This window comes from Rhinichthys klamathensis, unplaced genomic scaffold (genome assembly GCF_029890125.1).
Source record: "Rhinichthys klamathensis goyatoka isolate OS25496 unplaced genomic scaffold, OSU_Roscu_1.1 h1tg000386l_1, whole genome shotgun sequence".
Classification (NCBI taxonomy): Eukaryota; Metazoa; Chordata; class Actinopteri; order Cypriniformes; family Leuciscidae; genus Rhinichthys; species Rhinichthys klamathensis.
The window spans coordinates 862265-877868 of NW_026606890.1; the positions used below are offsets into that span (position 1 = coordinate 862265).

The following is a 15604-nucleotide window of genomic DNA, read 5'->3' on the forward strand; positions in this document are numbered from 1 at the left end:
ATTTTCACACCCGTAATGCAAAATAAGCTTGGTTTTCTTTCCTCTTTTTTCATTTTGCAGTCAAATATGACCCAGCATGTTGTTGTTGGTATAATCCACTCTATTGTTGTGTAAATGTAGGTGAACAAAACAGGTTTCACACAACACCTAGAATCTTTTCCACTGAATCTCTCCATATTTCTGCTCTGAATTTCACCCGTAATACAAATACAAGAGAGTAAGACAGGATGACCACTTTATTAAAACACTCGCACTCAGCATAGTGTTCCTGCGGTTTCGTATAACATTCACATTCCTCAGCATGTCACACACACGTAATGGTATTTCATGCATCAACACACCCACACACACTCCATTCAGTCAAAATCAACCGGACTCATGGTCTCTATGTGAAAGGACCCTCTTTATAAATAAAGGATTGTCTCATGTGTTCACATGACACAGTTGAGGTGTTTCACACAGCAGGTAACCTTTATCTTAAAGAGCCATTTTACATAACATTGATACCAAATGACTTTATGCTGAGTGATTTATTAAATACTTCATTTAGGATCAGTTTTCATTTGGTAAACCACAATCATGATTACTGCATTACTTAGACTCCCTAGCGTTTTAAAGTTATTTGTGCTAATGAATAAGCATCATGACACAATTACCATGGATATTAATGTGATTATCGTTGATTACAGCAGTAATGAGACCATTAAAGATATGATTCCAGTGATTGATGGCAGATTATTAGATGCTTTGACCTCATAAGAGCATCCAGAGACCAAAACATCAACAGTCTGAGATCAAACTCAATCACACACATGTGGTTGGGGAAAGTCACCATGTACACTACCATTTAAAAGTTTGGGTTAAGTAAGATTTTTTCTTTTTAAAGAAAAGATTGGAATGACAAAAAATGTGCATGTTGTGTACATGTGTTTCTCCAGTCAGGTGCATCTCTTACCACTTTCTGCATGAAGGCGGCACTGGGCTGAACCTGAGAGCGAAGCTTGTTGTGCATGTCCACTATGGTTGATTTCTCCTGCTCGGTCAGTTGTCCAGCAGCTAAACTCAGAATCACCCAGATCCCGGCGCTCCAGAGGGCCACGTCCCAATACATGCTGCCTGTCCGACTGCGAGGACACTAGATCAGCTGGACAAAATCGTCTTTTCTTGTTCTCTGCTGTCTTACCCCGTCACTCGCTGTCCATAATGCATTCAGAACATGTAAAAGTATCTCTCTCAGAGCTGTTAGTGTGTGGAAGTGAGAAAGAAAGTTAGTACAGAACCCCAGAATGAAACTCCCACCCTTTTTATCCTGTACTCAAGCCGCCCCTTGGTCATTTACACATCTCACATACACAAACACACTCCACCGGTTTATTCATAATACTGGGAATACGGGATTCTGTCCCGCTGTCCAACAAGTCCAACTAGAGGCACTAGGTCTCTCTCCAAGGCGTTGAGAAATAATTGGGTTTTAGTCACAGGGCATGTTATAGCAGCTCTGCTTGAGTAATGCCTGAGATAAGTGATATGATTTGATTTACCTTGCCTGTGTTTTTCATGAAAATTTTCTGTACTTATATTACTGAAGTAATTTCCTTTGTACCAGCTAGGTTCTGCTCTCTCCGGCGAGGATTCACCCTTATATTAGTGGGTACCTCCCCGCAGAGGGTTACACAAACCCAGATCTCCTTTACTGTAAGTGACGCCAGTGAAATTCTTTCCCTCTTTAAAGCTGAGCTGTTAACTGAGAGGATTATTTGATTTAAAGGATAAGGTCTGAATTGTTAAAATTGACAGAACAGTTGAGCTGTTCCTTTTGCCCTACAACTTGAGTAACAACTTTTCAAGAACTAGATTTTTACATATTCTGATGAACATGTGAGTGGTGTTTCAAGTAAAAGTGAAAAGCGAGCACGTATTCAAAAAAGATTTCAATACCCTGCATATTAGGGGTGTAACAGTCGGTACACAGAAGTCACGGTTCGACACGTACCTCGGTTTTGGGGTCACTGTTCGATACGAGTTTGGTACAACAGGAAAATGCAACAAATCCCCAATTCTAGGTTGTTTCATTTGTTTTGAACAGACCGTAGTGCAAATTACAGTTTGTTTCAATAGCACCATTTAGTCCCCTCTGAGTTAGTTGGTACGGTACAGCCTACTTTCACGAGTTTACACCTAAGTCCGGGACACACTTAGCGACTGTAAAACGATTATGAATGCAATGCGGGTTATGCGCAACATTCTTCCGGGTTCTACAAAAAGGTTTAACTACTTCCGGCCGTCAGCTACTGAGGTAAACACGGTGTAGTAATTGCGATCTTTTTTAGCCGGTATTTACAGGAGCTACCCCTATCAATTTCAGATGTACACCGAATTGCCAAACGGACGTCCAGAGCCCCGAGTACTCTGTTAGACAAGGGATTTAAGTTTTAAGCCTCCTCATTTATTCATAATTATGAAGGTGTGTAGCTTTTGCTTATAACGAAATTATCACGCCTAATGTTTCAGACCCATATCGCCCTGACTGACTCATCCTTTGGGAACTGGTGGAAACTTACCCCAGAGTTAATTTTTCCCGACACAGAGCAGATCAGCACACAACAAAAACTGCTGTTTGGATGTTTCCATTCCTGATATTTCAACATCCATGAAATTTTAATTAAAACAAACACACTAAAGTTTGATCAGAAATAAGAATTTTATTATAATAAGTGAAAATTAACAGTTACCTCAGAGATCACCTACTGCTGCAGATGTGTACGGAAGTGAAAAGCGGAAATGATTAGGCCTGTTTTCCGGTTCGAACGCTGGGCGTTCCGGATAACCCCTATTTGATACTTATGGCTGATCATGCCCAAACGTGCAGAGTCAGAGACAGTTGCGTTCAGTCGGTGTTTAAAATCTGCTCCAGTCGTTGGAAACAGTCTGTAAGTCTGTTCAGTTCAGTCTTAGAATGTTTCAGCTAGTCGTTAAGTGTGTCCCTGGCTTTACAAATAATCAGATAATACACTGTGACACGCCCCAAAGCAAGGAGAGGTTTCAGCTGCCACAAAACACAACCACAAGAGAGAGGAGGGCAGCGTCAACAGAAACTGTCTTTCATTTAACAAAAAATATATAGGATATCCAAAAGGTATCCGAATGGGAACTTATGTTCTTGCCGGTATGGGGTACTCATGACAACTGTGGTCCTACTGTCTGTTTGAACTCTAGGCCTCCTTGAAGGGGGAAGACAGGAAAAACAAAAGGGAGAGTTGGTAAGGCAGAGGTTACAAGGTTACCTGTGTCTTTTCTTTCTCTTCAGCCAGTTTCACTCTATGCCTCCCTGTGCTTCTTCACCTCATCCTGGGGTTGTCTGCACACAGGACCATCTCTCCTTTGAGTGAAGCACAGATCCCAGATTTATATTGACCTCCATGGGCCATTATTGGCTACAGCTGTGAGTGATTCCATGTTTGAAGGGTGAACAGGTGGAAGTATTCATAATTGATGATTTTTCCCGGCTGGGACTTACTTCTTTGCTCCTGGGCTCCTTTCTCCAACATTGGTGTCCCACAACACGTACTTGGCGTGCTGTCTGAGGAGAGGGCTCCAAGCTCAGTATTTTGGCCCCAACCCAGGGTATTCCCCCCCTTTCCCTGGCTGTGGTAGGAACCAGCCAAGAGTGAGTAATCGGGGTGGCGGAGGGATACTGAAACCTGTCGAGGAACATATGTGAGTCGGCTGCGTATAGGCCTCCTCTCGTGCTGATTGGATAGACGTGTTGATTGGATAGATCATTTGAACTTCTTCCACCCAAACTTTGTTTATAAAACATCATTTAGTGCATTAAGCACCAAGCAGTAAACAGAATGCACTCATCTGCCATTGTCGCATGAACAAAGTTCAATATTACACTTTTTCAGGAAATCACGGAAAGATGAGTGGAAAGTGGCAACTACATCTGAGCCTACTTCACCTTTCCATGGGGAGACAGCAAGTGAGGCGGCATCTGAGGATTCCCATTTCCAAGACATGCTAATTTTATCACTGAACTGTAATGAGACTTCAACAACACAAATGGCACAATGCTCACTCGTATTGAATCTGTGTTTGGCATCACAGAGACTGCATTAAACTGGTTTAAGTTTAATGCTTATCAGACCATAGTCAGTTTGTTGCCATGGGTGGACACAAGTCTAAAATTGGCTCAATCAAATTTGGTGTTCACCAAAAGGTATCGACTCTGAGTCCATTACTTTTTAACATGTATATTTTTCCTCTTGGTCAGCTCCTTAGATCTCTTGGATTCAAGTTTCACTTGTATGCAGATGACACCCAGATTTACATTCACTCAAAACTGGGTGATCATGCGGCTGTAGTTTTTCTGGAACACTGCATTTCTGAGATTTGGATGAGTCAAAATTTCCTTTGCCTTAACAGTGATAAAACAGAGGTCATGATCATTGGTTCTACCCACTATCACCGTTACATAAAGCTGTCAGGGTTCTGTCACTTCTGTCTAGTGTATTTCTTGGTTTTGTGACAGAGCTCTGACACTCTTGGTTTTGTCTCGTCTTTGTCTGAGTGCGCGGTTTCGAGCGTGCTCGAGCCGTGCACTAGCTTGTCCACGTGCCTTGTTACATGTGTGGGGCATGGTGATTGGATCCCAGCACATCGAACTAGTTTGGTTTCGGTTCTGTGTCGGGATTCAGACATCCATGCTCCGCGTGTTTGTTTTCTGTAGTGAGCGCACAGGATGAGCTTTTGCTTGTTCTCGTGCGCTCTGTCTTGTTGTGTGAGCGTGCGGTTTTGAGTTCGCTCAATTCAATTCAATTCAATTCAATTTTTATTTATATAGCGCCATTTCAACAACCAGAAAGGAGCACAAAGCGCTTTCCATAAAACACACAAAAAAGACAGCAGTACATAAAAGTTGCAAATTAAAACTAATTTAAGCAGTTAAAACAAAATAGATAACACAACAACTACAGGTTACATTGTTACATCCAGTGCCGCTGCTAGCCATTTTGGTGCCCTAAGCATAATTCCTTTATGATGCCCCGCCCCCCCCCCCCCCCCCCCCCCATTTTTAAAAAAAAAAATTAAAAAGCTAAAAAGTAACACTTTAGATTAGGGTCTAATGCTTACTAACTAGTTTCATTACCATGCAATGGCATGGTTTTATAATCACTGGGATCCCGAATTTGAGGCAGGTTAGTTAGGGGTGTTCGGGGGAAATTTGGGATTTTGGGACTACAGATGTGCATTATAAAGATGTTGTGAAGGCAAAAAAAAAAAAAAAAAAATTCAATAACAACAGCTTCAAAACCATGTCAGTGGGTAGCTGATTATTTTTCTCTCCTCATCAGCATCACACTCTTTTTCTCTTTGTTTTTATCTTGCCCTGTCTCTTCCCCTCCTAAAGTTGGCTTTTTTAAATTTACTAAAGGTTACAATTTGTATTTTATTCTCAATATGTAGGCTACACATTCATTATAAATCCTGTGCCTAACATGATGAAAACGGCTTTGTTCATGTTTCTTGTCCCCTCACAATGACAGTAGCCTAAACTATTACACTAGGCTACATGTTACATAGGCCTATTTTCAGTTCAAAATGGCGAAATTAGACAAAACTATATTAGTTTGCCTAATTATTTTTTGTCATTCGTTTAACATTTATGACCTAAAAAAAACTGTCAAATAAAGTTAAGTTTAGCTACTTACATCTTATCTCGCACTTGACCGTACACTGAAGCGTCGAGTTGCACTGTTAAAATTCGCGCTCAGCGTCTGTGAACATAAAGCCCGCCTACTTTGATTTGATTGGTCATCTCAAATATTCTGACATTGACGAGCAGTGACAGACCAATGAGGCTCAGATGAACACACACATGAACACATCACACACACACACACACCCTGTCCTGTGTTTTTGACGTGCTCTCTGTCTCTGCTCGGCGCCGCTGCGGAATGAAGAGTAAGAACGCGCCGAATCTGATTATAACAAGAAGTTTGATGATTGGTTTTTCATTAGGCTATTTTTGGTGCCCCCTCAGCACTTGGTGCCCTACGCACAGCGCGTGATGCGCGTGGTGGGAGCGGCGGCGCTGGTTACATCTGTCAGCTGCAGGTGCCATCATATGCCAACTGATGGCATCCTAGTCCCTCACCGTTTACATTAGACTCTGTTTTTCCCGGACTTAATTTCCCAGAATCCTTTGCTCATTATTAGTTTATCTGTTTCAGCTGTGTCTTGTTTCATTTGATCATCACCCTGTCTATTTAAATGCCTTTTGCCTTCATTCAGTATGAAGTCTTGTTTGTTTGCTTGTTTGGTTTACACTCTGTCAATATTTTGAGCAGTTCCTGGTTTCTTTATATTTTCCTGAGTTTTTGATTTCTTGGACCCGTCTGCCTCAGTTGGTTGTATTTGTGTTCGTTCTGATTACATGTGCTTGACCCTCTGCCTGGTATGGACTATGACCTTGGATTATATTTGTTAATAAACTGCGTTTGGATTCTCACTCTCTCTGCTGAATGCTGTCTTAGCACCACAACCAAATCAGTACATACATGTTGAAAGCCTTCCTGAAAAGAAACGTTTTCAACTGCGATTTAAAAACACTCAACACAGTTATGTTACGAAGGGGAGTAGGTAAGGCATTCCACAAAGTAGGTCCCTGGATGGCAAAAGATCAACCTCCAAACTTTTTACATCTGAACTTAGGGATAATCAAAGTGGTGTTCTGAGAGGAGCGGAGGGTTCTGGCAGGTTGGTATACAGTGACCAGCTCGGAAAGGTATGCCGGAACCAGACCATTGATGGCCTTAAAAACAAACATCAAAACCTTATACTCCACCCTAGACCGTACCGGGAGCCAATGAAGTGAGCAAATAACGGGGGTGATGTGTGAGCGTTTATGGGTATTGGTAAGTAGACGCGCTGCTGCGTTTTGAACCATCTGAAGACGGTTAAAAAGTGATTGGTTAAGCCCAGTATAGAGGGCATTACAGTAATCCAGCAGGAATGATTTCACCTTACTGAGGAGCCTTAGCTGGAAAAAGATAGTCTTAACAACTGCCCCAATCTGTTTGTTAAAATGCAATCTATTGTCGAAAGCCACACCCAGGTTACGAACAGTGGATGCAAACTGGGGCGTGAGAGGGCCAACACTAAGGGGGGTACAAGGTGAGTCCGGGGTAAATAATATATACTCGTTCTTACCTTCATTCAAATAAAGAAAGTTTTGAGAAAGCCACCGTTTAATGTCCTGGGTGCAGTTATGGATGGGGTCTAATGTCGAATGATTGTTCAAAAACTACAGGAAGGTAGACTTGAAGGTCATCAGCATAGAAATGAAACTGAACGTTGTGTTTTTAAATGAGTTGACCAAGTGGGAGCATATAAAGGGAGAACAGTATAGGACCCAGAATAGAACCCTGGGGCACACCAGATGTTAAGGGGGCAGCTGAGGAGGAGAAGTCATCAAGCATAACTGAGAATGTTCTATTGGTGAGATATGACGAGAACCAGTTTAGCACCGTGCCCTGTAGACCCACAACATGTTGTAGACGGGCGATGAGGATTGCGTGGTCCACGGTGTCAAAAGCAGCGGTAAGGTCCAGCAGCACCAGAACCACTGAGTTTTTATTATCCAAGGCTCTAAGAATGTCGTTATGAACCCTCAGTAAGGCTGACTCTGTACTATGTCTAGACCTAAAGCCAAATTGAAATTTGTCCCCCATACCATGCAGATTGAGGTATGACTGAAGCTGGGAGAAGACAAGCTTTTCCATAAGCTTAGCCAAAAATGACCGATGGGATATGGGGCGAAAATTAGACAGTACCGAAGGATCAAGATTAGGTTTCTTTAGTAACGGTCTAACAATAGCGTGCTTGAGAGGAGTAGGAACAACGCCCAGACTAAGACAGCAAGACGCTCGGGCCGTACGCTCTTCTGTCCACGTGTTTTGTGTAGCACGCGGTTCGGGTTTACATCGGCCGCGTGCTTTCATGTCGTGTTTTGTCTTGTGCTGCGTAGCACACAGCTTGTGTTTTCCACTAACTGTGTGCTTTCATGTTGTCATGTTTTGTGTGAGCACATGGCTGGTGATTTTATTTTGTGTTCTAGTCCTGTTTGTTGTGAGAAATGGCTTGTCCTCTTCTTCTTCCTTGGTGTTTTAAGGCAGAACATGGCTTGTCATGTGTTTCCTTGTGCCATGTGCTCTCCTGTCGATTGTCTAGCCCCTCCCATCTTGTTACCTTGTTATAGCAGCTCTGCTTGAGGAATGCCTGAGATAACAGGGATATGATTTGGTTTATCTTGCCTGTGTTTTCCATGAAAATCTTCTGTACTCATTTTACTGATGTAATTTCTTTTGTACAGGTTCTGCTCTCTCCGGCGAGGATTCACCCTTATATTAGTGGGTACCTCCCTGCGGAGGGTTACACAAACCCAGAGCTGTTAACTGAGAGGATTATTTGATTTCAAAGACAAGGTCTGAATTGTTAAAATTGACAACACAAAGTAACAACATTTCAAGAAACAGATTTTTACATGTTCTAGAGGGTTCTTAAAAAAATACTTAGTTTTTTTTACTGAACTTCAAGTCAAATGACAACATAACATTTTGATCAGTGGCCAAACCATTTGTTGTTTTGGGGGTAGGGGGTTCTTGACCACTATTTCAAGGACAATTAGGAAGAAAACAAATAAAAAGCTTTTATGTTACTCAAATATTAGATTTTTTTCCACAAATATGCCTATTTTATTTATTTTTTAACAATTATTTCATAATTTAATGAGGGCCCAATTCAAAGCTTAATTTTAAGGTATAAACATGACATCAAGCTGTAAACATGAAAATTACTTTTTAAAGCAATGAGTATTATCTGTGAATTATGATTGGTGGAGATGATCAATAACTGTTATTAGTGGTCAGTGATCCGTCATGTGACTGCATAGAAGTTCTCACAGCCAAAATAAGGACAATAGTGGACATTTGACCACATTTTACAGAAAATGACCACCACAGGTCATTTTAAATAGGATAAATCATAAAGAAATGGAGTAAATAAAATTCAAAATTTATTCAAGTTCATTTAGGTTTTTCCATTCCAGTTTTTACCAGCTTTTGAATTTCAACACAATATAAATGACGTTAAGCCTACATATATAAAATATATACTCTATGTACAATACACGCACTTGTGCATTGTAATAATTCTCAAATTGTTCATTAAAACTAATACTATACTGTCAATCTATAAAAAGGCTGCACAAATTCAAACCATGAAAACATTTTCCAGATAAAGTGACACATCTTACAGTAAACTTAAAGACACTGGGGTGAACAGATGATAGAATCTTGTTTCTGCACTGCAATTAAAAATATTCTTTTTTAAAATAGACTTTTTTTATTGCAGTTGCGAGTTTATATCTCACAATTCTGAGGGGGGAAAAAGTAGCAACACCTTATTTATTTGTTATTCCATGGTGGAAACAATCTTCCATAAAAACCGGCTTGCATGAGATTATCTTAAAAGATTTAAAAAAAGTTTTTCATTTCACTATACAAAAAGCTGCAATAAAACAAGATTAAAGATTAAAGATTAAAACAAGGTTAAATTCAAAGAGTTTGGTTTGTTTCTCAAACACCTTCATTTACTCTTAATGTCTTAGTTTTCTGTTTTCTACCATATACGCTATTGATTATGAGTCAGGAGTTTCATTGAGAGATATTTTTTTCTTCTTTTAAGCAAAATTGATGCGTTTTTTATTAAACGAGACTCAATATCTTCTGTCATTTTGTTTAACTGTACACAAGTAACTGTATCTTGATTTAAGAACGTTTAGATAATTGTAAAAATACTGAGGAAGACAATAAATCATTTGCAGGGCACACACATCTTATGCGTTTTGTGTATTTCTCAGGTTATGAAGGATCTGAAGGTTATGAAGGATCTGTAAGAAAAAATGATGTGGACGTCGAAGATCTCAAAAATGAAGTTAATTACAGCATAGCAGTGGCGAGGTACACAAAGCACCTTGGGTTCACCGGCGTCAGAATGAACCCAGAACATCCAATTCTCAAACCTTTTATCCTGTTACAGTTTTACCACTCTTAAATGAAGTTGCTCCTGTTGTACCAGCTGTGGTCTGTATGTTAATGAAGTTGAGACACCCCATTGTCTGAGAAGGTTCTCTGTCCCACATCCATTCCCATTCTACAAATGATGATGACCATTTGCTCAGGATGTGATCAAGCCAAATGGTGAAGAAACAATATAACTTCACCTTCATCTCTATGATAATTGAGCCATTTTTAGGGGATGAACTTATTCTAAAAAAAAAACATATTTTTATTTATAAATTTTCCAGACCCTCACAAAACAAGCGCCAGCACGATGAGCATCAGTAGATGAGATGCGACGCTTTCCATCTTGGATCCATGATTCGGCTCTTCAGTGACGTCCGGCTCCGCGGATGGATGGGTGAGATTATCACGCACTGTGAGGAAAAGAGAGATTGAGAGGAGTGTGTACAGCAAAAATAGGCATAGTTTAGTTATTCATGGCCGCTTTCCACAATGTTTTAGTTCATGTTAGCTGTAAGTTGATTTGCACTGATAAAGTTTTAACATTACCGCAGATTTTCTCCTCACACACTGGCAGGTTTGCTGGACACTTTGAGCACGGCACTCCAGACACGTATGGATTTTGTCCCCTAAAATTTCCTCTGAAATGAAGGAAAAAAGGAAGGATGGGTTTAATAGATATTTCAATTTATTGTGTGGAAGGTATTTTAGATCAGTGGTTCTCAAATGGCTTAAATAGTTTTATTTAAGCTTAAACAGCTAAAAAGGTATTTCTCGTCATTTCTTAATTCATTCCCTCAATAACTGTCATACTTAGCTATATATATATATATATATATATATATAAGTGTGATTTCTAGACCTGGAAAAATCATGAAAACGTCTAGTTGTGTCAAGCTCTAGAATATTGATAATATATATTGAGAAGAAATTGCTGAGAAACTGCCATTTGTGAGTTACAAATATTTATAAAAACCTAAACACACACACACACACATACACTCACCTAAAGGATTATTAGGAACTCCTGTTCAATTTCTCATTAATGCAATTATCTAATCAACCAATCACATGGCAGTTCCTTCAATGCATTTAGGGGTGTGGTCCTGGTCAAGACAATCTCCTGAACTCCAAACTGAATGTCAGAATGGGAAAGAAAGGTGATTTAAGCAATTTTGAGCGTGGCATGGTTGTTGGTGCCAGACGGGCCGGTCTGAGTATTTCACAATCTGCTCAGTTACTGGGATTTTCACGCACAACCATTTCTAGGGTTTACAAAGAATGGTGTGAAAAGGGAAAAACATCCAGTATGCGGCAGTCCTGTGGGCGAAAATGCCTTGTTGATGCTAGAGATCAGAGGAGAATGGGCCGACTGATTCAAGCTGATAGAAGAGCAACTTTGACTGAAATAACCACTCGTTACAACCGAGGTATGCAGCAAAGCATTTGTGAAGCCACAACACGCACAACCTTGAGGCGGATGGGCTACAACAGCAGAAGACCCCACCGGGTACCACTCATCTCCACTACAAATAGGAAAAAGAGGCTACAACTAGCAAGAGCTCACCAAAATTGGACAGTTGAAGACTGGAAAAATGTTGCCTGGTCTGATGAGTCTCGATTTCTGTTGACACATTCAGATGGTAGAGTCAGAATTTGGCGTAAACAGAATGAGAACATGGATCCATCATGCCTTGTTACCACTGTGCAGGCTGGTGGTGGTGGTGTAATGGTGTGGGGGATGTTTTCTTGGCACACTTTAGGCCCCTTAGTGCCAATTGGGCATCGTTTAAATGCCACGGCCTGAGCATTGTTTCTGACCATGTCCATCCCTTTATGGCCACCATGTACCCATCCTCTGATGGCTACTTCCAGCAGGATAATGCACCATGTCACAAAGCTCGAATCATTTCAAATTGGTTTCTTGAACATGACAATGAGTTCACTGTACTAAAATGGCCCCCACAGTCACCAGATCTCAACCCAATAGAGCATCTTTGGGATGTGGTGGAACGGGAGCTTCGTGCCCTGGATGTGTATCCCACAAATCTCCATCAACTGCAAGATGCTATCCTATCAATATGGGCCAACATTTCTAAAGAATGCTTTCAGCACCTTGTTGAATCAATGCCACGTAGAATTAAGGCAGTTCTGAAGGCGAAAAGGGGTCAAACACAGTATTAGTATGGTGTTCCTAATAATCCTTTAGGTGAGTGTGTATATATATATATATATATATATATATATTGTGAATATAAAAAAATATTTTTAATTTATTTTATAAAAATATGATTAATATCTGAATATATATAAAATATCACTATATCACTTCTAGTTTCTGTAAATAAAAAAGTTTGAAAACAAGCAGCTTTGATAGTACAGCATAAATATGTTTGGGTGCCTTTAAAAATGTACATTTACATGTGATCATTAGCAGATGCTTTTATCCAAAGTGACTTAGAAATTGTCCTTGAATAGTTTGAAAAGGTTGAGAACCACCACGTAAGACAGTTTTAAAGCTGTGTTTCAGTATTAGCTGGTGGTATAAACTTCTAGACTGAAATATTTGTATATGAACTCATATGATGTTAAGTTGCAACTTATACCACAATAAATATTGTAAAACTCGCCATATTATAGAATGAACACTTTCTAGAACATTGAGCTCATGTTCAGTTTGGATTATTGAAATACTTACGGAGGATAGTAATCACAGACGAGAAGAGTGGCCTTCTTGAAACCTAGACCCTCAACAGTGTCACAGAAGTGAGTAGCACAGCCGATTTGATTGGTGTCTGCCCACACCATCTGTAAAAACAACACACACATCGTCACATCTGCATAGTAATACTGTGAAAACCAATCAAACCCACAGAATGGAAACGGTGCTTACCTGAGTGTAATGGCCACACATTTTGCCTTCAGCACAGAACTTGTTTTCATAGTTATAATCCACATTTTCCTCAAACCTGGGGTGCAAAGAAATGAGTTGCTTTAAAGCTTATAGGTTTCCGCATATCACAGATCATTGGTATTAATTATTTTAGTCATCAGTAATTTATTCATTCTCATATATGTTTTAGTTAAGATAGTTTTTATACCAGCTAACTGTTGCTTTGGTTGCATTAAAAGGTCCAGTGCTGACAAAGAGATTTTCACCCAAAGTGAGTTTCTGAAGGTCAGGGTTGTGTTTCCAGATGCATTTCGCTGCGTAAGCTTCCGCCACCACACGCAGTGTCTCGTTCCACACCTTAAACGACAGAAACAAGATTGATGATGTTATTTGACTTTGACGTTTGTTAGTTTTGTGACAGCAGATCAGAACAATTTATCTACTAAAATCTAAAATAAACCAATGTTGTTTTACATTATTATAATTATGTATTATACTTTAATTAATTTACATTGAGTGAATCTCGGAAAGCCTGGTCATATTTCATGTCAAGATCCAAAATAAGAAAAAATGAAAGAAAGGGGAAAATATATACATATATACATAAATACAATAGAACATAGAAGATACAAATGAAACACAGTGCTTTTCAGGTAGGTCTATAGTATTAGCATACTGTCACTTTAAGACCTAATGCATGGATCCAATATACTGATATACTGTACACATGCATTTTTTTTTTCTACTGTTTACGTTCACTTAAGAACCGACAATGTTTACTAGGATACTCGTCGAGACAGGCATTTTTTGACCTCATTTTGTGTAAATTTGTCCATTCAAGTGCAAGAAGAAATGAAAGTGAGCTCAATTTAGTATTCATGCGATGTCTGAGACGCGGCTTTCTGGGCACGTGCTTCAGATGCTTAAACTTCCCACACAGCGTGCGAGTAATGAATTGATTTCCCTTTCGCATCTTTTTTGCGCTTGAATATTTAAGTAGGCAATTCTTAAGCTTTCATGATGATGCAACATTAAGAATGGCCTATTTAAATATTCAAGTACAAGAAGACGTGAAAGGGAACTCAATTCATTCCATTTATTTTCAATTAATTTGTATCATTGATTTTTTTTGTTGAGAATTGAGCACCTCCAAATTCTCACACCCGTATTGCAAAATAAGCTTTGTTTTCTTTCTTTTCAAATATGACCCAGCATGTTGTTGGTATAATCCACTCTATTGCTGTGTAAATGTAAGTGAACAAAACATATTTCACACAACACCCAGAGTCTTTTCCGCTGAATCTCCCCATATTTCTGCTCTGAATTTCACCCGTAATACAAATACAAGAGAGTAAGACAGGATGGCCACTTTATTAAAACACTCACACTCAGCATAGTGTTCCTGCGGTTTCGTATAACATTCACATTCCTCAGCATGTCACACACACACACTACGCAATGGTATTTCATGCATGCATGTATTACCATGGATATTAATGTGATAATTGTTGTTTACAGCAGTAATGAGACCATTAAAGATATGATTCCAGTGATTAATGATGGCAGATTATTAGATGATTTGACCTCATAAGAGCATCCAGAGACCAAAACATCAACAGTCTGAGATCAAACTCAGAAATCACACACATGTGGTTGGGGAAAGTCACCATGTACACTACCATTTAAAAGTTTGGGGTAAGTAAGATTTTTTTTTTAAGTAAAGACATTTTTGCATTGACTTTTTGTTCAGTAACTCTTGGAACATTTAGGTTTTCACCACTAGAACCTTAGCGAAATATGTTGTGTACATGTGTTTCTCCAGCCAGGTGCATCTCTTACCACTTTCTGCATGAAGGCGGCACTGGGCTGAACCTGAGAGCGAAGCTTGTTGTGCATGTCCACGATGGTTGATTTCTCCTGCTCGGTCAGTTGTCCAGCAGCTAAACTCAGAATCGCCCAGATCCCGGCGCTCCAGAGGGCCACGTCCCAATACATGCTGCCTGTCCGACTGCGAGGACACTAGATCAGCTGGACAAAAACCTCGTCTCTTGTTCTGAGTTGTTCTCTGCTGTCTTACCCTGTCACTCGCTGTCAATAATGCCTTCAGAACATGTAAAAGTATCTCTCTCAGAGCTGTTAGTGTGTGTAAGTGAGAGAGAAAGTTAGTAAAGAAACCCCAGAATGAAACTTCCACCCTTTTTATCCTGTACTCAAGCCACCCATTGGTCATTTTACACATCTCACATGCACATAAACACACTCCACCGGTTTATTCATAATACTGGGAATACGTGACTCTGTCCCACTGTCCAACAAGTCCAACTAGAGGCACTAGGTCTCTCTCCAAGGCGTTGATATATAATTGTGTTTTAGTCACAGGGCATGTTATAGCAGCTCTGCTTGAGTAATGCCTGAGATAACAGGGATATGATTTGATTGACCTTGCCTGTGTTTTTCATGAAAATCTTCTGTACTCATATTACTGAAGTAATTTCCTTTGTACCAGCTAGGTTCTGCTCTCTCCGGCAAGGATTCATCCTTATATTAGTGGGTACCTCCCCGCAGAGGGTTACACAAACCCAGATCTCCTTTACTGTAAGTGACGCCGGTGAAATTCTTTCCCTCT

The 15604-nt window shown here is 39.9% G+C and overlaps 2 protein-coding genes across 2 annotated transcripts in view; both read right to left on the minus strand.

The window, feature by feature from the left end:
* LOC130069860 (peptidase inhibitor 16-like) overlaps positions 1-1153 on the minus strand; it is a 33562-nt gene extending 32409 nt beyond the window's left edge. The window contains exon 1 of the mRNA XM_056234012.1: positions 956-1153. Within this exon, the coding sequence (XP_056089987.1) occupies positions 956-1111 (156 nt within the window). The 5' untranslated portion in view covers positions 1112-1153. The remainder of the gene's footprint in view (positions 1-955) is intronic.
* A 9409-nt stretch (positions 1154-10562) lies between these two features.
* Positions 10563-15068, minus strand: LOC130069866 (peptidase inhibitor 16-like). Its single transcript, XM_056234018.1, has 5 exons — positions 14818-15068; positions 13187-13335; positions 12979-13054; positions 12784-12893; positions 10563-10726 (listed from the first exon to the last, which is right to left on the minus strand). The coding sequence occupies exons 1-5, from the start codon at positions 14971-14973 to the stop codon at positions 10588-10590; spliced, it is 630 nt and encodes a 209-aa protein (XP_056089993.1). The 5' UTR covers positions 14974-15068; the 3' UTR covers positions 10563-10587.
* Between the last annotated feature and the right edge of the window lie 536 nt (positions 15069-15604).

Excerpts from the sequence above, each read along its gene's own strand:
- LOC130069866 (XM_056234018.1), bottom strand. The coding sequence starts at position 14,973 with ATGTATTGGGACGTGGCCCTCTGGAGCGCCGGGATCTGGGCGATTCTG. Across the intron at positions 13,336-14,817 it reads CCGCCTTCATGCAGAAAGTG|GTGTGGAACGAGACACTGCG; the intron begins GTAAGAGATGCA and ends CTGTCGTTTAAG. Across the intron at positions 10,727-12,783 it reads GTCTGTGATTACTATCCTCC|AGGAAATTTTAGGGGACAAA; the intron begins GTAAGTATTTCA and ends CCTTCATTTCAG.